General features: G+C 39.3%; 1 protein-coding gene across 1 annotated transcript in view; it reads left to right on the top strand.

Moving 5' to 3' along the window:
- The window catches only part of ANK3 (ankyrin 3), a 211589-nt gene that overhangs the window by 69704 nt on the left and 118684 nt on the right, over positions 1-23201 (top strand). Inside the window, exons 5-8 of the mRNA XM_062001483.1 lie at positions 71-169; positions 3908-4093; positions 5830-5928; positions 18352-18450. Coding sequence (XP_061857467.1) covers positions 71-169; positions 3908-4093; positions 5830-5928; positions 18352-18450 — 483 coding nt within the window. The remainder of the gene's footprint in view (positions 1-70; positions 170-3907; positions 4094-5829; positions 5929-18351; positions 18451-23201) is intronic.

Genomic DNA, 23201 nt, shown 5'->3' with positions numbered 1-23201 from the left:
CAAGATTGGCAGATCAGTGGTATGTATGAAATGTTTGTGGAATGTTTACACTTATGTTTTCCTATTTCAGAATGGTTTCACTCCACTGTATATGGCAGCTCAAGAAAACCACTTGGAGGTTGTTAAGTTTCTTCTTGACAATGGTGCCAGTCAAAGCCTTGCCACAGAGGTAAAAGTTTGACTTTCACACTTTATGAACAAAGCAAAATGTGCTTGAGCAGTGATTCTTGCCAGTTTAGATCAAGCTAGTCTTTGAAACACAACATTAAAGGTCAATAAAAAGTTCTGTCTGCAAAGTGTGCTAATGAATGCTAAGTTATTTGCTCTTCAACAATTTAAACCATCTCTTGCCATTTCTAAAATTAAAAAGGAAAAAGAGTTTAGAAACAGTGCTAAAGATAGATATGTTCTTAGTCATAACTGGTAGTCTTGCAGGTTAAGTGCTCAAGCGAGGAAGCTGGGTGCATAATAGAAAAGTTCTCTGTACTTTCATTAAAAACAGTGTGAAGGGCAACCATAAAGCAAGAACAACTGTTTACCTGGGCTTTGGAGCCAGCATGGGGATTTCATGGAAAACTCGGGGTTACTTAGTGCTTGGAGCATCTTCTGAACTGCATTTGTTGCCATGTTGATACCCTATCTGTAGCACCTTAGTTATCCCATCTGGTCCTGCAGTGATAATTACAAAGTGACAGAAAGATGCAAAGTCCATCCTTGAAGGTGTTCTATGTTCTTTTAGAAGAACACTTTTTTATATCTTGCTTTAAAAAGTAATCCTAACTCAAATAAGCCAACCTGGAAGGAAAAATAATAGCAGATATATTAATAATCATGAATTTCCTGCATTGAGGTAGGCTTTTAATCTATCTTCTGTTGTCTTAATTCCAAGATTTTGCTACAAAAAGAGGAGCTATTTCAGTCAATGCTCTCTCTAATATTCCTTCATTTATGATTGGTCTTTCTGAACTGATTCCATGAAGGAAGTAAACATTATTTGAAAAAGTCATACTTTTTTCAAACCATGAAGTGCAAAATTAGTGATTGCATCACTCTTGATGTACGTGTGGAATCTTGTTCTTCTCTTCTGAAGTCAGCACTGTAAAAAAAAAAAGGATCACTAATGGATCAAAACCATGTTTTCAAAATCATTAAAAATTAGTTATAGCTAGAAGTGTGCACCAGAAAATACTTTCTGGAAATGCTCAAATATATGAAAGCCAATAAATACCAAAATGAAATATTTTAAACCAGGAAAATTAATTGAAAATTGTAGTTGTCAGAAAACAAATTTCTATTTCTTTGTAAAAACTTGTAAACAGAGAAGTCACAGGAGCCCAAGAGATGTACAGTAGGTTCAAACTTCAGAAAACGTTCTTGCCACTGTGATTTTTCTGAAAACAGAATTTTTTTTGTATTGTGCTTGAGTACTTGATTCTTCTTCTTTGGTACTTTTTTTCCCTTGAGCACTGGATGTCAGTTTAGGTTGAGCTTTTCTCCAATTCAGCTTGATAAGATGCAATCTAATTCTATCCTTGGAGAATTCCTTTGAAGATACCAGACTACAAAACAATGTTGCCTTTATTGCCTTTCTTGTTTGTGATAGTTGCTTATGGGTGATTTTTACATTTTCTTTTGGTCCAACTCTTCATATAAATCTGATTTATCTTTGTAAGTGCAAAAGCCTTTGTTATTAAATGATTGCTACTTAGCTAAATATTCATTATAAAAAAACTCTTTAACAAAGCTGTTATAAACTAAATTAAAAAGAAACTGAAGTATTTTCTTCAACTGATTTTTAGTATCTTTGGTTTTGTTTTGAGGATTTTTTTCTGGAATGGGCTTTGCCTTATATTTTAAAGTGCAGTTGCTAATTATAGCACTGACATCTCAGTACTTGCTTGCAATTGCTTTTTGTAAATTGGCATCTTGAGAGAGCATGTGGTGCAAATGCATTTTTGTCAGCACTAATATTCTTCCTTGCAGTTTGCTTGGCCTTGATACAGTGACCTCTGCACACATTGAAATGATGGGCAACTGTCATCAGAGTTAGGAAACATAGATCCTGGGATTGAAATGTAGTGCTCTTTCCTGTTTATTCACTCTCTTTCCCCTAAGAAAAGGAAAAAATATGTTCCTAGGATTTTTTTAATATTATTTTTAGGAGCATTTTTAGTAGAAGGGAAAGCCTGACAAGAAAAGACATTGTAGATAGCTAAACCACTTTTCTTTGTGAAGTGGCTGAATGTGCCACTGTTGTTGGCTGTATAAACAGACCAGGTAGCCAACATCTCCAGGTCACTAAGACATGAGCTATTGTTGCACTCAGGGTTTCTCCACGCAAGAGGCTCCATTTCTGCAGGTGCAGCATAGCTATATTGCCAGAGCCCTCTTGTGGGGATGATCACAGAGTTTTTTTGGCCTTCAGATCAACACAGCATTTTCCACACCCTGTGCTGCACTCTGCCTGCAGTCTGAAGCTGCATGGTTGTTTCACCACACGAGCCTCTCACTGTCCAAGACCACAGCCCACAGTGCTGCCCTGCTACTGGAGGATGGTGAGCTGCAGGCAAAGGCAAAGCTGTGATTAAATGAGCTTTTGGAAATTCATAAAAAAAAGAAAAAAAGCTCATTAAGACCCAAGTAATTTCAGTGATTTTCCTTTTTTTTCCTTCTTTTTCCCTTCAAAATTTTGAAAACATGCCATTTTTCAGAACTCCTCCTGCTTCTCCTAAATTGAAACCCTCTTTGGTAAGCTGGAGAGAGAATTTGCTGATTGAAAGCATTGCTTTTAGTTCCAAAAGATAGTAAGTTAACACTTGAACTCTCCACTTCTGACATAGTGTGAGGATCTACATTCCTGTCGTTCCTGTGCTTTAATTTCACACAAGTTCACCATGACATAAGCAGTCAAAAAGTGAAAGAAGATGTTTACCTACTAAACTCTCATGAAGTTCAATTATAGGCACTTTAGATATGTTGGTAAGGAGTCAAATGTAATAAATATCCCAAGTAGAGTAATTAGCATTTTTGATGCTTTGAGTGAGTTATAGGTATTATTTTGGGCAAAGCTGAATGTGGTCCTGGATTGGAATGCCACTTAAATATTTGTAAAGAAGCAGAATCTAAATGGCAATTCTTTCATTGTATAGTTTTCTCAGAATCCAGAAAAGTAAAATTATAAAAACATCCCAGACTGTACTTTTCAAGTGTTTGAGGAATCCATTCCAAAACCTGTGAAACAAAAATCTTCTATTTTTCAGGTTTCAGCACCTCTATGGTTGGCTATTTGCTACTGTGAAAGGAAATAATTTCTGTTTGTAAGCAGATTGTCCATCACACCCATATAAATTTTAATAAATGGAAATTGTGGTAAAATAATTGGTGTATTGACAGAATGTGGTATTGGTATTCAAATATTATTAGTTTTTAAACCACAAATAAGAGGACAAAGATGAAGCATTGGAATTTGTTTCCTTAATAAACATAGATTATAATCTGTAGTAGTGGGGGGAATGGATGGTAAATTACTAGAGAGACATTACTGACAATTATAATTTTTCTATTTCTACTTTTTTATACCTTTTTCTATCATTACACATATATTTATGTAACTACTAGTTTTTGAGTAATTTCACACTTCTCTTCTTAAGTCTCAGTCATTTTTGTTTGCTTATGTCTTATGTTTAAACCTAAGGTGCCAGAAAGATGTTTTGAGCATCTGGGATCTAGTTCAGCAACACTTTACTCCAATCTCAGTGTTGTTGCAGGGTACTTTTAATTCCCATCATTACATTTTGCTTTTGAAATTGAGCCAGTACTGTTACTAATGCTGAGATCTCTTCCCTTCCCCTTTCCACCCCTTGGGAAACTTGGAATATGTATTGATAGTCCCCATTGTGTATTGCAGGATGGTTTCACGCCTTTGGCAGTAGCTTTGCAGCAAGGTCATGACCAGGTGGTTTCACTGCTGCTTGAAAATGATACGAAGGGAAAAGTCCGTCTTCCTGCCCTTCACATCGCTGCTCGCAAGGATGATACGAAGGCAGCGGCTCTGCTCCTGCAGAACGATCACAATGCTGATGTGGAGTCTAAGGTCAGTAGTAAAAAGAAAAAAGGCTTCATGCTGTTGAGTGCTGACCAGATGTTTTAGATCCACTGAAGATCTCCTTAGTGTGACGTACTGTGCCATGGATTTCCACCTAACTTTCTCCTGTAGCGTGTGATATAAAATAACGTTTTGTTTGCCTCCTTTGCCTCTTTTCTCCTCCATTCCCTTTTTGTTCAAACCAGGGTTGATTTCTGCTGTAGAAACTTGGCAAATGGGAAATAAGCAAAATATTATTAGAATTATCCTCTTGGGAATGAAAGCCACTCCTGCAGTGGTATGCTGTAGATATTGTACAGTTAAGTCATTTGCTTAGTTGTTTGTGCTCTTTTAAGAACTTTAGTAAACATGTAACAACATTCGAAATAATGGATCATTCAGCTTCCATTCAGTCAGGCTTCCTTTGTGTGCCAATTGTGCTATCATCTGAGCTGCCATGCCACGTAGCAATCATGAAGCTTTTTGCATCCATATCACCAGTGGTGAACTAACCGTTCATTTTTTCCCCCCTCTTTGCTTCCAAATGTGTTAACCTAGATGATGGTGAATAGAACAACAGAGGTATATATAAATATATATATGCATCATCACTCCTCCATGACTTAGTGCTGCTGCATCATTTCTTCCTCCTCCTTTTTGCCTTGCCTTTTATAGGATAGATACCTGCTTTAGATGAAATGAAGTAGCATGTGCTAGAGAAGACTGTAGTTTAGATACCAGGGCTTTCTGCAGCTGATCCTAGGGTTTAAACATATGAGCAAGTGTTCTTGGGAACTAAATGATATCATAAACCACTCATGCTTATGTAAGCTGGAGTTTTCAGCGATTCTTATGGAGCTTATGTTTATCAGATGTGTTCAGAGCTGCAGACAACCCTGTCATGTTGCGCACCCAGGTCTAAATTTAGGCTTCTGCATGACACTTACCTTGACGGTGTCAGCAAATAGAATGATCTGAGAGTGGTTTTACATTTGCAAAACTCCCAAAGCAAGGCAGTGGCAGCTAGCATGGCTTGCTAACAACTTAGAAATGCATCTAGTTCCCATAAGGTTTCATACTTTGCAGGACTGGTGGAATTGCTGCATGTTTTAGCATTATTTAAAAGGAAGTAAAACTACTTAAATATGAAAATAAGTTGTTGAAGTAATTTTATCAGTAAGACATTTTCTAATTAGGGTGGTTACTCGTGGTGTCTGAACATAACCCAGTGTGATTGCCCACAGTGGGAGCCTGATCTTTATGGTACTAACCCGTGGAAAAAAGTTTATATTAATAATTTATAGTCATCTTTGATGTTGTTTTCATTTGCATCTACTTTGAATTTATTAAAAAACAGTTAGCAAGTATTATCAAATGACTCGTATCTGGACTTCTGCAAAGAATTTTTAAGAGATTTAACTTGCAAGACTGACTTTCTTATAAAAGACAGATCATTGCCTTAATAATCAAATGTTTTGCTGTTGTTCTGGAATAATGGAAAGTTTCATTTTACTTCTGGTCTTCTAGAATAATTATGCTAATTTTTTTCCCTCCTGCATAGCAGTATGTTTTTATTTAGACTCTCGGAGAGTCTATAAATAAACGCCAGTGAGTGAAAACTAGTACAGAATTGGAATGATGACTTGCAGCAGACTCCTACTACTAGCTTTTGTGATACAAATTTTGGAGCACCAATGAGATCTATAAAAAAATAAGTATCTATTGGTTTTGTTTTGTTTTTCCAGAGTGGGTTCACTCCCCTCCACATAGCTGCTCACTACGGAAATATCAATGTAGCTACATTGCTGTTAAATCGGGGTGCTGCTGTGGACTTCACTGCAAGGGTAAGTGCAACATCTTAGTTACGCTTAGTTTGCCTGGTTTTGACACACTTTTTTTCCACAAAGGTCTAGAAAGGCAAACTGCTCTTGCCAGCCAAGGAGACTGCTCTTGTTCTGTTACCATACAGTGTGAAAGGGGTTTCCCTGGGCTGCTGAGTCCTCACCTTTCAAAACTTCAGTTTTCATTAGAAAAAATAACTACTATTTTCCTAGTTCCAGTGTTGCAAAAGTAGACTGGGACTCAGTGAGATGAATGCTTCCACGTGTAGCTTTAACACATGGCAGGAGTGCTGTCCCTGTTGAATTGTCCTCAATATGCAGTTGTTATGAGTGTACTACTGTAAAGCAGGTATACTAGTGAGTAAAACAGTTGTGTCTTTGCTGCATATGCGAGAAACAGGTGATAAGTAAAGGAAATATGAGAAATTGGAGAGGCAGAAAATGAAATGAGGTATAGAAATGGAGAGGAATTGATAAAGGAAGCCTAATGGCAGAAGCCATGATTGAGGGAGGGGACTAACCCTCCTGATCCTGTAAGCACTGAAGTCATGACACAACCCAAGAAGTGACAGGGCAGTTCATCAGATGTATAAAAAAGGATTGGGGGGGGGGCAGAAGATAAATAGCTGACCAGTGCCTTCAGCTGTGGCTTCCTGCTTGGAGAGTGGGTCCATCCTCCCATGGGCAGCTGGACTGGTCTGCAAGCCTAGTGCCTCATCTCACAACCTGGACCAAGGTTTAACCATATCTGCTCTCGGGGATTGTGTCTGTCAGGAGACCTAAGAGGAATGTTAGAATGAAGGAGTGTAGTCAGTACAGCAAGGATGTGAGAACAACAAAATGTAAGCAGGAGAAGTGTAAAGGACAGAAAATAACAGACGAAAGTTATATATCTAGTTGGAAAAGCAGGAAAATAAAGAGATACAGCAATATGAAGGGCAAGGAAAGAGATTAACTCATGGCTGAGACCATAGTCAAAAAGAAAGGCAAATGAGCCAGGATGGAGGGTAGAGAAGATGTGGGCAAAATGATGAGTAGGTGCCATGAGAGTATGCAAAGCTTTAAGAGGGGACAAGGAGGGAGAGTGTTTAGAGACATACAGAAAAATAGAAAAGGAACTAACATTCATAGTAGGTTAGTATTGGGAAGTGCTAGAGCTAGAACTAGTTCTGAAAAGTTTGTTTGCTCATCTTCTTCAAGAATGGCTTGAGCAAGAAGATGCCTATGACATTTCCGCTGACATGAAGTCAGGAATGGTTGTCATACAGAAAGTGTGCAATAGAACACGGAAGTGTGTTGAAATTCTTAGTGGAAAACTCTTGGCTAAAGAATACACGTGTTTCTCTCTTGCTTTTTCCCAACAATCTGCCAGCTAAGAAAGAGGAGAATCTCTATATTAGTTGTTCACTGGATGATATTGTTTAAAAAAAAAAAAAAGAAGCCCCAAAAAGCAAATGTAATTTCAGGTTATTCCAAGGTACTTCTGATACAGACCCAAAAAAACCCCAAAAACTCAAAACCCAGAACAAATCTAAACAAAAGCAAAAATACCAAACCAATCCCAACCAACAAAAAAAGCTCCTAAACCAAAAAACCAACCGAAAAACACCCAACCCCAACCAAACCCCCCAAAATGACCAAAACAAAACAATCTGAGGCTGTGCAAGAATTTGGTTCACCAAACCTTACCAAAACAAAGTCTGTGAGATATGGTAGTGATCCCTAGGACATTAAGGACAGAAACTCAAGGATGCAAGTGGCATTCAAACTGAAGGCAAATGTTGATGTAAGAGTAAATTGCACAAACTAGCCATGAATAAATGTTGTCTAGAAATGTAGATGTTAATGTTATTACTAATATTAATTAATAATCATTTCACAACTAATATTAAACATAAATAATGATATTTTAGAGCAACCTTTCAATTAAAATAGAAAGAGTAAAAAAATCCCAGTGTATATTCAAGGTGATATTTATGAGGGCAATTATGTGGCTTGGATAATTCAGCAGCTTCTTTTCAGAGATTTTGATCATGTGTTGTGTTTATTGCAAGAGGAAAAATACTACTGCTTAGAACATTTGCCACATAGCAAAAGCAAATAGTAGAATTTATCTTCCTTTAAGTAGTTTGGATATCTAAAGCTTCAAATGCCACTAGAGTGAAAGAATATGTTTAAATGCAGCAAAGTGTTTGTTGTAAGAATTTCAGAGAATGGAGTAGAAATTTTGAACAAGGACAGGCCCAGAATGTTTCTTTGCACTGTGAATAGAGATGTAGGTGAAAAGTGCTGGTGCTGGCCACCAGTCATCCAATTTAGCATTATTCAGTGATTTATTAATGAAGATAAAACCCTGAAGCTAAAAGACACCATTATAAAGCATAAGCCAGTACCTACTAATGCTGGTAAGAATAATTCTTGTGGATATTGGGTCAAGCTAATTGTTGAGTATCAAAGGTGAGGAACAAGTCTCATATACACCCCATAAATGTTTTCCAAATCACATTCATTGCTAAATGCATTTCACGTTATTGGTAAGAAAGGGTTCCTAGATTAGATCCACATGAAACTCACAAGCTAAGAGTAGATTTGGGGGTTAATGGTTTTGGGGAACCTTCTGACTATGTGTGCTTTGCTTTCACTGATAATATTGACTTCTCATTCCCAAGTCCTTAAACTAACCAAGTTGTTCATTAAGGCATTTCAAACCATCATAGGCTTTGGCATTCAGTATTTGATAGGCACTCATCACAGGAGCAAGAAAGACAAATGGAGTCTTGAGTCACCTCTTTCACACTCAGAGAGAAGATTAGAGATTGGCAATGCTACAACATTAGCATCTAGTAGCATTTAGCACCAGTACCATGAAATATCTGCTTATGCTTGTTTTAATAAAATAGTAAATCTTAGGCTTCAGCAGCTCTGTTCTGGATTAGGGGCACTGATGGAGAGCACATCTAAAGTAATAAGGCTATCCTCTTCTCCTCTTCAAGATCTGTCAGTTCTAGGTTCTCCCTGCATTAGTTGTCATCATCAGAGGCAGACTGTTCATAGAGCCGGGAAAGTGCAGATGCAATGACAATCAGCCCGAAAGAGCAGTGGGCTGATGCTGTGACTCAGAGCACTGAACGGCTTGTTTGTGCTTGTGATAGCTGGGATAGGGCACAGCTCTGCTGTGTGGTGGTTGCAAATCTAGATAAAGTAGCTGTGACAGAAGGAATTGTAGCATAAATAACAGTAATATGGAGTTGGATTTTGTTCTTTAGTGTTTATCAGACTGCGGGTAATGAGAGCACTCAGCAGAAAGATGAGTTAGGTTCTGGTAGAGCAGTGAATTTGCAGGCAAACAGAGCACCAGTATAAATTGAGTGTAAGGTACAATTATCAGCACCAAGTAACAGAGCTCTTGCTTGATCCTGGATTACCCAAATTGCAAAACAGGTAGAGGTACTGCTAGAACAGGTACTAAAAATGACCCACAGGTACAGTCTGCCCACTGCCACCTCATTGCCTCCTGTTTTAATTTCTCTGAACAGCGTTCATGATGTTCTGTCTTCCTTCTGGAGGAAGGGCCCTTATTTGAGCTGTTGACAGTCTAAGACAAGAAACCTAGCAAAGATTTGACAGGATTGTAACCCAACTGAAATTGTACTATGTACTGTAGCTTTCAGAAGTACAAGTAGAAAACTGTAGGACAGGGGTATCAAATGCACTTTGTGCTTTTGCGAACTATGAACCATTTTTTCTCTTGCTCATGTTAAATAAATATTAATCAATATGATTTGTCTGTCTCTCAGTTTATGTTTTAAATTATTTAGGCAAGTATAAATTCTGAGGAAAGATTTAAAAAAGAACAGAGGATTATGGTAAAAGAAGATGCTTGTGTGGAGAGCCAATATGAAGATGAAAGTGGGAGAGCAGGATAAGTAGCCAGCTCCCACTATCAGTGCAGCAAGAGTGGGGAAGAGTGGCGAAAATATGAATGGACATGTAGGATAATGGCAGAGTACTGAGCCTCAAGGACAAAGGGAAGTGTAGTGACAACCACTTTGAGACCTGACGGGATGCACCCATGAGTGCTGAGAGAACTGGCTGATGTGGTTACTAAGCTGCTCTCCATCACTTTCAATTGATTGTGGAGGACAGGCGAGATGCCTGAGGACTGGAGAAAGGCCAATGTCACTCCAGTCTTCAAAAAGGGCAGGAAGGATGACTCATGAAACTACAGGCTGGTCAGCCTCACCTCCATCCTGAATGCCATCTCAACGGAAGGAAAAGATGGTTATCAGGGGACTCAACATGGATTCGCTAAGGGGAAATCCTGTTTGACCAACCTGATAGCCTTCTGTGAGAGTATAACTGGCTGGCTAGGTGAGGGGAGAGCAGTGGATGTCATCTACCTTGACCTCAGTAAGGCTTTTGACACTGTCTCCTATAACATCCTCAGGCAGTGTGGGTTGGATGAGTGGATGATGAAGTGGATTAAGAACTAGGTGAATGACAGAGTCCAGAGAGTGGTGATTAATGGAGACGATCTCTCCTGGATGTTTTTAAAACCCGCCTGGTCACCCTCCTGTGTGACCTGATCTAGGTGAACCTGCCTCAGCAGGGGGATTGGACTAGATGATCTCTAAGGGTCCCTTCCAGCCCTACCATTCTGTGATTCTGTGACAAAAGGAGCTAGTGAAAGTACATAACAAGACCTGTGGCAATGAAGGTCTCTTCAGCTGTTGTGTTTTCAGTCCATTTCCGAGAGGCCAGAGGGAAGAAAGAGATTCCAGCAATGAAGACAAGGAAAGATGAGAGCTTGACATTGTGTCTCAGTTATGTGGCAGGAGGAGAGCAGTGGTGCTGTACTGTAAGTAAATGATGTCCCCAGTGATATGTACTAGCAGCTGCTCCCCTCACCACTACCAGCATACACCTGCCTGCCTCTCAGCTGTCATATACTGCGTTGTTCCCTTCTTTCACTGCATCTAAGAAAAATAAGCATTGATTCAGAGCTCTTACAGGTGTTGCAGTGCCTGCCAGCCTGTGTACCTGCTGACCATAGAGCCTGGGAGGACTGGAAATGTACTTGCTTTTGGTCTGTACTCTTCCAGTGCAACAGATGATTTCATGCCAGCTCTTCCATTGAACTGCCTTTTGCACTACTGTGTCTGTACCTTCTTCTCTAATCTTGCTTCAAGTGCAGGGAAGATTGCACAACATGGAAAGTTTCCCATGGGATTGAATGAAGATTGTTTCAGTAAATCACCTTGTGATGCCTCTGATTCCACCTGTTTACAGGGAGTTAACTCCAAGAACCTTCACAATCTCAGTCCAAGTGAAAAGGAACTTCTTATTGGTCTGGATGTGTGACAGTTTGTAATGAAGGAAAAATATTCTTTCCAAATTCCTTGACTTTTTAGCCTCAAGTTCAGCAATAAACTTGTCACAGTTGGTGGCAGGGTATGTGTTGCAGAAGTAACAGGCATGTGTGTTCATCATGGTTTTTCTGTAGTACACTTTCACATGTGTAGTTATGCTTCTTTGAAACCTTTCAAAGACAAAGAAATCCTTTCATTGCAGCACCATATATATCTCTCTTACTTAACTGGGAGAGAATCGTATATCAGTTAAAGAAGTAGGAGGAAGAGAATAAAGGTTTACTGAGAGTGAAGTCAGTTATCTTTCTTTGCCACACTAACACATAAATACAGTCACTACCTGGGCTTTGAAGGATTGCAACAATTCCAGGCACCTGATGTTGGAAAGGGGCAGATAAGTCTCCTAGTTACAAACTGAAGGAAGGCCAAAAACTTTTAAGTTAATCAGTTTTTTCAACCAGAAAAAGTAATCACTGTTATATTTTAAGAAAAACAGTGTTCATCAACCAGTTCCATCCTACTTGCTGCTTCTGGAGCTGGATGCTGTTGCAGGAGCTTCATGCCATGCATGGGCTTGACTTTCTTCACCAGGATCAGGTCATCTTCAGCCTGAGGATGGGTGGGGTGCTGGAGAGAAAGGACTGGTCACAGAGGGATTTTTTTTCTTCTTTATCTTGACTGCTCCCTTCAGATTTGTCTAGGCTGCCTTGCACTTTGATGTCTCTTTGTGTATCCAGATACATCCTAAAGTAAGAGCTATTGGAAGGAACGAGAAACCAGTGTCCTTGGCAGTCTGTTGTTTATCCCTATGGTATTTTGCGCAAGAGAGTTCTGTTGCTATAAATCAGACCTTTGCAATGCCCTTTTCCATTCAGGCCTTGCTTGGGCATCTCCAGGAGCAGTCCACAGGGAGAGCATGGAATTCTATCTGATGCAGCTGCCATGGAGGTGTGTGTCCAGACTGCCCTGTGCTAATTCTGTCACAACAAAGTGCAAATCCCTGCTTCTCCAAGGCTGCTATGCAGACAGGGAGGTGAAGAGGATGCTTTGGATAAACTGTGTTTTTCTGGGAATTATAGGTAGGGAATTAGTCACCTTTTGAGGGTTCACAGAGTCTCTTCAGATATCATTCATCTGTCTGAGATTATCTTCCAGTGGAAAGATCTGCCTAGCCCAAGTGAGGAAATGCCTCTAAAGTTCCCCCTGTCTCTGAGGAGCACAGTGATTAGAAAGGAAGGATGGAAGGAAGAAATTTTCCCTGCAGCTACCAAAGCAACAGCTGAAAGAAAACTCTGTGATCCCCACATCCACATCATACTTAAACAGGTCAGAAGATTTAGGTAGCAAGGGAATCCTCTATGTGAAGATGACCTCTGTCTATATCTTTCTTGCCAAAGCAGACAGGAGGTAGTCACTGTGCCATAAAACTGCATCCAACTCTGTGAAAAGCTTTCCCAATTCTAGCAGAGATCTCAGTTCTACTGGGAGTGGGCTTTGCCTGCAGAAAGTTTGCTTACTGGGAAGTTGAGAAAGGATTTGGTAATTTTGAGAGGGTGGTGTGAGGACAACATGCATTAATGATGACCCTGAGGCTGAGGAGCAGAACGCCATTAGACCATCAAAAAGAGCAGGCAATATGGAAGTGACAGTAACATAAGAGAAAAACATCTTTTATTTCCCTAGTGATAGATTGCCATAAAAACTCCTTGCTATATTCATCATTCTTTTCCTCCAGGATTCATTTTATACATCTCAAGCATGAAGAAAGATAAGTATGTAAGTGTACAAGAATTAAATTAGCACAATATAAGACTTAGTAACATTAGGTAAAGGAGAAAAAAGCTGGAAAAATTGTGCCCTGTTGTAAGTTTTCCTGGAAAGCATCTGATTGTGTTTGTATCTACAAGGTCTGTAATGTTTAAAAGTCTTATACAAGTCTCAATGATTAACTGCTCCTAGAGTATAAGACTTTTCTCTGCAGGGGTTCTGCTGTAGTATAGTTCCAATTCCGAATTGCAGAAAATTACATAAGGAGACAATATAGAATGTTTTCCTAGACAACAGTTTGATGTAGCTGCATGCTTGCATATGACAATCTTCACATGCACAACAGTCTCCCCGTATCTCCAGGAACTGGTAACAGTGTCAATATCCATGCAGTGTCATCGATGACAATTCCATTATGTGACAACCAGCATTATGCTCTTTCCTTAAGAATCCCTAATGATGAAGGGATTTTCCAGATTGTATAGGAAATTTCTGCTTTAACAGCCTGTTTCCAGCTTTTGTTTTATTCACACATTCTTTCTCAGTATTAAGCTCTTCCCAGAGTCTGCTCTCAGTTGAGAGCTCAGGACTGTCTCACTAAGTTCCAAGTTAATCTGAACATTTCAGAAACTGCTGTTTTAAAAATTCAAAGGTAATAAGATGAATGTTTTTTTCATTAAAACTACATTCCACTGAGATGCTGGTAAGGAAGCTCAGAGGTGGAGATAAGCTCTGTCATTGGTAGCAAGGAGAAATATCAAGTCCTCGTGATGCTGGTAATGAGTCTTCACTGCTCCTACATAATCTGCCAGCCAGTGAACATTTAAAACAATGCAGCATATGACTAGGAAAGGTTTAGCCTTTTTTTTTTGTGCACTTTTTTTTTTTTAAAGGTACACTTCCAAGCCCAGTATGATGCTGCAAGTGCAGACATTTACTTGTCTTATTTAATGTTAGTATCCTTATGCTTGTAAACTCAAACTGTCCAATGGGAGGAAGAGGCAATCCCATAGGACAGCATCGTGTTCCAGAAACCAAGGGGAATTCTTCATTTTCTAAATGCATTAAAATAAAACTTATATACTGTGTTTACACTCCAAACAGTTGCACTCCACCAGTTTTAAGGCTTTTCCCTATTTTTTTTTCCTGACTTCCTAAAATTCGTATTGCAAATTTTAAGAGTCATTCTAGCTACTATGGTGAACTCTCATAGATAATGTCATGTGTCAGAGGACAGCTGATCTCATTTCAGATGGGAAATGTAGGTGGCTTATTGCTCAGCACAGGTTAACTCCCAAGTTTACTGAATTTTTCTCATGAAGCTGCAGATAGAATTGCAGCTGAAAGTGTTTCCTCTAATCAGGCACTAGCAAAAGCCACTGAATGTAAAAGCAGGTCACTTCACTCATCGTGTTTCTGGATGTTGTTAGACTCCAAAGGAGGGCACAGACCCTGTGTGAAAGGGTGATGGCTGCAGCAGGCAATGGAAAAAGAGGAAACAGCCATCCACATTGTTGTCAGGTATAGAAAATATTGCATGCATCTAATCTGTCACACTGAGCTATATATAGTTTCAGAGTGCTTTCAGTCAAATACTGCAGGAGATCTGCCAAGGAGGAAAGGAAAGGCCATGTACTAGTTCAAAATCCTATGAACATTTTTTGAATAGTTTTAGGGGGTTGTTCTCACAAGTTCCAATTCATATTCCCTGTAAAATTTGTTAACTCCTAAGTTGAATGGCAAATTGGATCTTGGGGTCAAGGGGTCTACCTGAGACATTATGCAGCATTTGACATTTCAACAGTGAGGGCAAGAAGCAGTCCAACAGACATTCTAGATCTGAACCACATCCTTTAATGGAAACTTTTTGAAGGCATTTCAGCTTTATTACTGCAGGAAAACATCTTCAAAAGTTTCCTGATTTACTATTCTATCTTAAGAACAAAGGGAGAAATTTATAGAAGATCAAACAGATAAAAATAGACTGAAAAGACAGCAGATGCTGTTGATTTACTGAAGTATTCAGAACCTTACATTTGGTAGCTATATTGTTTGCTGATACCACAGTTTTAGTGTTGTTAATCTACACCCAAGCTGCACATATTATGAAGCTTTTTTTATCTCTAGTTTCTTGTGACAAGTACAAATAACTCAATTTTGAGTTGCTTGCTTTACATTTTATCATCAGAAGCATTTAATGATGAATGTTGTCTGAGGTTTATTCACTTCTCAGTTCACATTCTTAATTGTCAGAGAGATGGGAAGGGGTCGTATGTGTGATACATCTAAGTATAATTCCTTAAGCCTTGGCACTTAATGTTTACTCAATAAAAGTTGCTTGCCCTAAACTTTTGTGTGCTATTATTCAAGCATTCAGATAATGCATCTCTTCATCTGCATGGAGTAGGAACTCCCAGACAGCAGAGTTATTACTTCATATTGTTTGCTACCAGTAAAAGCTCAAATAGCTAAACGGCAAAATTAAATTCTGAAGAGAGATCTGCCTTCTCTCTTTCTTCCTCCTTCATTTCCTCACAGTGATTTCCTGAGCTGTTTGAGTTGAAAAAGACTAAACACATTTTTTCTTCTTTGTCTCTTAATTCTTGTTATGAACTGTCTGAACAAGCTAGTAGAGTACAATGAAAACTGTATCTTCCTTCCCAGAGAGTAGGTGCTGCAGTGCTCTTTTCCCTGGAAAGAGAAGCTATTCTATCATCCATAGGGACAAATATTTTGCTGGGCATATAGGATTTCATTTCCTTGATTTCTCATGTTAAATTAATTCTTTCAGGGTAGATGTGTGTGGCTGGTTTTCTTAGCAAACTCCTTAATGTGAACTCGCTGCCTATTTTCAACCAAATATAACTCAGGGTTTCAAGATCTTAGAGACAATAAGTTTGTAAGTTTTTCATAAAGACAGGTGATCAGATGGAGACAGGATGGATTGCCAGCTCTCTACCTTGCAGAAGTGAGCTCAGCCCTTATTTGATGCTGGAGAGTTTCCACGCTTTCCCAGCCACCCTTTCAGAAGCTGAGAGCACTGCACTGCATTGGTAGTTTCAGTAATAACCAGAGATACAAAGGTCATTTGAACACAACTCCTTGTTGAACATGAAAGTGGATTTTTACATTTTTCTTCCCCTAATGCAAGGGAACTGTATGACCTAGGCCTTAACTGCTAAATAGAAGTCATCTGTTTTGAAGCTGAAGTGTGTATCAAGCATTCATCTACCTGTCCTAGAATCAACTCTTATTCATTTAAGGCAACAGGAACTTTAAACAATGGGACTGGCAAATAATTAGATTCAAAGTGCATATTCTTATGTGGTTATATTCTCCCCTGTGCTGCAGTAGATGGATTTGGCTTAGTGTCGAGGCGAATGAGAACCAGACTTCTAATAAGTATTTATATTACTTTTTGTAATGCTGTCCCTTCCTCTTCTATTTCTTTATTGATGCTTAGAAAGGGCATTTCTTCTAGGCTGCATATGATACAGTAAATTCTAAGTATGAAATTCTTTTGATCTATTAGCATGGAACTAAGGTCTATTAGGCTGAGTGAACCTCTTTGGCCATCAACCCCAGCAAGTCAGTCTGAATTATCTACAGCATCCTTTACTTGAAGATAGGAAAGTTATTTCTCTTGCTGTTTTTTCTCGGGAAAGTAGATTTCATCTCTGTCTCCCTCTGATCTCAGTAACATCTTTCCTTCTGGGAAGAGAGAAAAAGCAGGAAGTATATTCTCATAATTGTCTTTCTCCTCTCTTTTTCTGTCTTCTTTGTGGCTGACACAGAAATATACTGACTCCATATTATATCCAATAGCAACTTCCAGTCAGATAGAATTAATTCTTCTTTTTCAAACCCAACTGACAAATCACAAGTTAAGCAATCACACAATTTTACACCCTGGAAGGACTAGCCATAGTGTACGTCTTGTTTAACATGCAAAACCTCTCTTTTGTTTTATTTTATTTTTTAAAGAAATGAGAAGTTACCTTGGAACAGTAGTTGCTTTGATACTGTAATGATCATTAATATTGGAGAAAGAAGCTCTGTCATTTTTGTCTTGCTAAAATGTATTTTATCTCTGTGATAGGATTAATTAGTACTTTCTAGTAGCTTTGAGTTAGCTCCGTAGCGAATTTTGGTGTAAATGAGAACGTAGCATGTTGGATTAGACACTCAAAGTTATGATAAAGCTGTGAGTCAGTGTGTCACATCTCAGAGGGGATCTTTTTTCGGTGCTGGTTTTCTATCACTCCACTAGCCTGCAGTTTTGAGGAAGCACTATTAAACGGTCGGTTGGCCAGGTAACACACTCTCCAGCTATTCAAGGCAGTGGGCACCGTTCTGATTCAGTCAGCCCTAAGATAAACCCTTACTAAAATTTACCACTTTCTGTTCGGTTCCAGGAAGCTGGTTTTACCCAGACAGCTGCTTGGGCTGCCTCTGAATACACAGAAGCATGTTCTTTAAGACTCATTATCTTCACGCAGTAGCTGCACGCTCTATTTAAATCATTTGATTTTTACTCAGCTCCATATGATGGAATATACACAGGACATGGCCTTCATACACCACAAGATAAAAGATTCATCAGAGCATGAAGAAATGTCCTTAGCTGCATCTTGTTAAGGCAGCGTGTCTGTGTGCACACGTGTGGGTTACGTAAGTGCCCTGGATGTGCAGCGTGGCTGCGTGCTGCTGCCTGCCAGGCACCGCGGAGGGAGGCACAGGCACGTATTCATGGTCCCATTTGAAATATTGCTTCAGTTAGAGGAACAAGTTTGGTACAGAAAATTAGTGATGTCACTCAAACAAAGGCACTTATGAGGTTTTCAGAGCTTGCTGATAACGTTCATAAATAAATAACACCGGCTTCTTGTTGCTTTTGAATTAGACCTACAAATGTAATGGGTTTATTTGTTTTCCATGGCTCCTACGAGGCCAATGAAGTTGTGAGGTAAGATAGCTGAATTAAATTGCTAGGGTTTGGTAAAATCACATGCATTTAACTCATACACAAGCTGACAACTGAGGCACAATTATGTCTTCTTAAAACTCCTACCACAACTTCATTGTCTTCATATTACATGTGTTGAGGTATCAGACCAGAAATTCACATGTGTGGATAAACACATCTTGTCTTTGCTTTCATGCTCTCAGGGAGACAAAACTGTGTTAGTCTCTAGCAAATTGAGTGTAATTCATTCTGCGAGCAAACTGAGTGTGTGCTTGTGAAAAGAAAGATACACATGTATTTATCTTCATGTTTTTTCTTCCACAGAATGATATCACACCATTGCACGTGGCATCGAAGAGAGGAAATGCAAACATGGTCAAACTCCTACTTGATCGAGGAGCTAAAATTGATGCCAAAACAAGGGTAAGCTTACATATGAATGTTAGAAGTGGCTCTGTGGAGTTCTTACCTCTTACCTGTTGGTTGCCACACAGCTTAATTCATTCATCCTCCTGGTAGGATACCACGACCATACTGTGTTTCTTTTTTATGAAAAGGTTGCAGTATGATGATAATAATACACGTTTCTTAAAGCAATGTGTCAAATGCCATGTATGACAAAGCTCAGAACCAACAATTTTCCATGTTCTCTGTAGAGCATTTAATTAGCAGCTGCTTCAGCTACTTGGGAGTATGGATGAATGTACAGGAAAACACTCAAGAATTCAATTCAGATATTTCAGAATCTGAATGCTGAAAGAGTAACTTTGAACTGCAGCGTGTGTTTGCTTTTCATCCTCCACAGAGCAGTGTTACAGAGCGTGGTGTTGCTGATGAGTCTCACGCAGCTCAGCCTCTGTGTGACTGAGTCCTTAGGTGCTGGCTGGGGTTTGTCAGCAAACGTGCCAGGTGTAGTGACAGTTTTTGTCAGATTGACACCTAACTGTCCACTGAGTGACTCAGAAGCACGATGTATATGTATATGTTTATATCTAATTGATGTAGTTAAAATCCAATCAAACCAGTTTAGGGATATTTTATTCACGCAGCACAAAGAGAAAGCAAAGGTTTAAATGTCTGGAAGTAAGTTTAGAACCTGTGGTGCTGTGGGCTGCCACGGCAGTCTTTGCAACATGCTCCCGTGCATGTGAGGGAGCCTTCAGGAGCTGTGCCTGTAACTTTTTGACAATTGTCCTTTTTTTGCTATATTAACTTATCACCTGTCTTGCATTTTTTATTATTCTGTATCATTTTCACCAGAGTCATTCTAAACAAAACCCAGATATAACCCAATAATATTTTTTCTGCAGTTATTACTGATCCACAGGTTTCTCCTTGGTTTTCCAGTGTTTCAGCAGTCTCTCAGATCTATTGCAGTGCTTGTTGAGGCACATTCACATTTGTTATTTCTGTGGCAAATTCAGAAACTGGGTCAGTTTATTTTGTCATCTCTTCACTCTCTCCACATGTTTTTCTTTAGTTCTTCTGGTTTATGTTTAGAAGTCACTCGTTATTTTCTCTTTTTTTTAATGTCTCTGGTTTTTCCAATTGGGGAATATGGAAGAGATGCACAATGTGGACAATGGGTATCATTTCTGAGGTAAAATACCCACCTCCTATATGTTACATGGGGGCCATCCAGGAGTGTGGGCCTACCATGTTGTGGAGAGGGACGCTTTTTGGTGACATGACAGATGCACATTTGGTGAGAGCAGGAAGAACGGGATGTGGCAAGGGATTATTTGCTTCCTCCCTGCAAGCATTTGTATGGCCCACTGCAGACAAACTGTTGGGGACTGCTACTTTAACTAATTGAAGTCCAGCTTTTCTTTTAGTTATGAAAATTAGTAATGTGCTTCATTTTCTGTATCCCAGGCTCCAGGGTCACACGTTAGGATAATTTATGTAACTAAAATTACAGATTGGTATGGAAACAGGATGCAGGAAGAGGGCAGAAGCATTAACAGCTCCTGAGTCTGGCAGAGTTTCCAAGTGTGGCAAAAGGCAACGGATGAATATAGTTCATTAAGTGGTGGTTTGTTTTTTCTGGCTTCTCACAGAGGCTGTCTGTTTCCCCAAACACCCATCCTCTCCATAAATCGGAAGGGATTTTGCATAACTTCTCCTGTTTATGCTGGACGTGTGTCACTCATCGTTGCACTTCTCTGGCATTACCAGAAGCATCATTTTCTGGCAGTTAGTTACTAAGTGGAAGTTTTGCTCCTGGTGTCACTGACTCATCAAGGGTAAACTGCAGATTTACCAGCCTGTAGTCTAAGCAGCATGAGCCTCTTTCCAGGATACTCACTGAATCAAGCAGACTGCTACCTGATCGAGGAAAGGGAAGAGCATTGCTGGAGTACATCAGGAAGGACTTACAAATCAACAGAAGCAACAGAAGACTGAGAGTAATGTGATGCTAGATGAAAGAAGGGCAGTGTTTCAGGAGTGTCTGCCTAGTTCTCATATTCAATAGCAAAGATTAATTGCTGTGAGCTGTTATAACACATGTTCCTGCCAAGTCTCTCTTGTTACCCTACCTGACCTAATGTTGTTTTCCAATGCAGAACAATTGAGGTATGTCAACTTTGCAGTCATAGAATCATAGAATGGTAGGGGTTGGAAGGGAACTTTAGAGATCATCTAGTCCAACCCCCCTGCAGAAGCAGGGTCACCTAGATCAGGTCGCATAGGAACATGTCCAGGCGGGTCTGGAAGACCTCCAAGGAAGGAGACTCCACAACCCCTCTGGGCAGCCTGTGCCAGGGCTACCTCACCTGAACAGTGAAATAGTCTTTTCTTATATTTAAGTGGAACTTTTTGTGTTCTAGCTTCATCCCATTACCCCTTGTCCTCAGTCATTTCATTTTTTTTAAGCACTATTCTTTTCCTAATGTCCCTGACATAGAACAGCCTTTATGAGAATACAGGATGACAAATACCTCAGTCATATCCTTTTGCAACAGCATCACCACCACTGAATGTATTGAAAGGCAAAGGGCAGCCAAGGCTGTCTTTTTTGATACATGTACCAAGTCATGCCTATCAGCTGGATGCCCAGTGAGAGATCAGCCTTGTGGTGTTCTGAGAGGGGCAGATTTGGGTAGTGAATGCACACATAACTTGATAAACAGACAAGATTTGCATGTAAAAGTAAATGAGGTTCCTATGACCAGATTTATAAATGTCAGAACTCTGTTTTATTATTTTTCTTTTTTTTTTTAAATAAGAGGGTTTTAAGTGATGAGCAGAATTTTTTGTTTAGTTAAAATAGCTTTTATCTTGGGCACCAGGATATTATTTATTGCAAATGTTGATTAGGAAACAAAAAATAACTTCTTAATTGTGATTGACAAAGGCTCTGTACCCATGTGAAAGGACAAAAATTCTTGAAAATGACTTCTTTTGCTCAGAGGCAGAAATTCCTAGGCCTTTGTTTCTCTTCTATCAGGTCTGTAATTCACCTTTGAATGAATAAAAAGAAGCTATTGCTTTGTGTTGTTGACCAAACACTGATGGGGCCAGGATTTGCTACACTGATTGTTAGCTGGGACAAATTTGGCTACTCAGCTGCCAGCCTGCAGATCCATGCTCTATGTGGGGTACTGGAAATACACTTCACAAAATGTCTATTTTTTATTTTTCCCAAACATACTAATTTTATAGATAAACTCACATAAAGCCTTGAGTCTCCTTCTCTGGAGACATTCAAAACCCACCCGGATGAATTCCTCTAGCAGGACTCTAGGTGGTCCAGCTCTGACAGGGGAGATTGGACTAGATGATCTTTCAAGGTCCCTTCCAGCCCTTGAGATTCTGTGATTCTGTAAATAAGTTGGGGTAGTCATTTCTTTCCCTTAGTCATCTCCATGAGCATTTGTGTTTGCTGTTGGCAGATGGTCCTGGAAACCGCAGTGCTGAAGTACTGCACAAAAGGTTAATGTGAAGGGCTAAATCCTTATCCTGTTTAAATTACTGTAAAAGTCATCCATGTCTCCCAATTTCTCTATATTCATTAGAGTAAGATTTGATGAGCACCATAAGTATTGTTGCACACCTGTAGACTGTAGTTAGGAGTTGAGATAACATGTGAGCATATTGAGATCATTTCCAAAAATGATCTTATAACTGTTTGGAGGCTCAGCTATCTCTGCTTTCTTCATTTTAGTTCACACTTATGTTGTATTGTTTATTTCAACCAGCTGTTTGTCTTCTCTTTGTGGGTTTTATGTGTATGTGACATGTCTAACAGGTGATACTTGGGGCTTTGTATTGAATTCTTCAAGAACTATGTGCTGCTTTTGTTCATCAAGGCAGCTTTTATTGTTCAGGATTTTAACTAACATTCTAAGCAAATACCTATTTATGCCTCATGTAACATATTTACTGAATGTTGCCCTAATTATGGAGGGTTTTTTCTGTTTTCCAGAAAATACTTTAAAATATATAGTTTAGTTAGAATGATTAAATTAATTGAACTTGCTTTGTCTGTTTAATACTATCTATGACAAAGTAATTTATATCTGAAGCAGGCAGCAAACAAGTTTTAGCTTGGATTAACAATAAGTGTTTATAGTCTTCATGGATTTTACAGCTAAATAGCTGGCCAGCACTCATAACTGCATGACAACATGTGGGATATCCTCTTCTAAGATGCATCATGTCATACATAAGCTTCTCCAGACATGCCACATGTGTTAAGATATAAAATAACTACAAGAATAACATTGACTTGGCACTCTATGTGCATTTTGTGTATGTAGGAGGAGTAAACTTCATTTGCTGTCCTATAGTACAGAAAGAGCAGTCTGCAGTAGTGCCACTGCAATAGTGCCAATGAAGTGAAGAATTCGGGAGACTTAGAGTGTGGAGGGATCATGAGATGGAGTCTTGCAAGGCTGAAGCACATGCACAGAGGCTCACTGCAGGGACAAGGAGCAGGCAGCAGTAATTGCTCCCTTGGGGAAACACATCATCTGCTGTTGGCCCAGGGGAGTGAAGTGCCTGTTGCACTCTTGCTGAGATTGAGGTCAAAGTCTGACAAGTTCATGCTGAATAATTGCATCACAGTAAATTTTTTACTAGGAATTGTGCTTAATTCCATCGCCTATAGACTGAGTTAGAAGCTGATACTCACTGGTGTGAGAGTTGTGGCTTTACAGAAGCTACTGCAG

This window comes from Colius striatus, chromosome 8 (assembly GCF_028858725.1).
Source record: "Colius striatus isolate bColStr4 chromosome 8, bColStr4.1.hap1, whole genome shotgun sequence".
NCBI lineage: Eukaryota > Metazoa > Chordata > Aves > Coliiformes > Coliidae > Colius > Colius striatus.
Note: the sequence above shows the minus strand (reverse complement) of the source record. Positions and strands in the feature narration are given on the sequence as shown.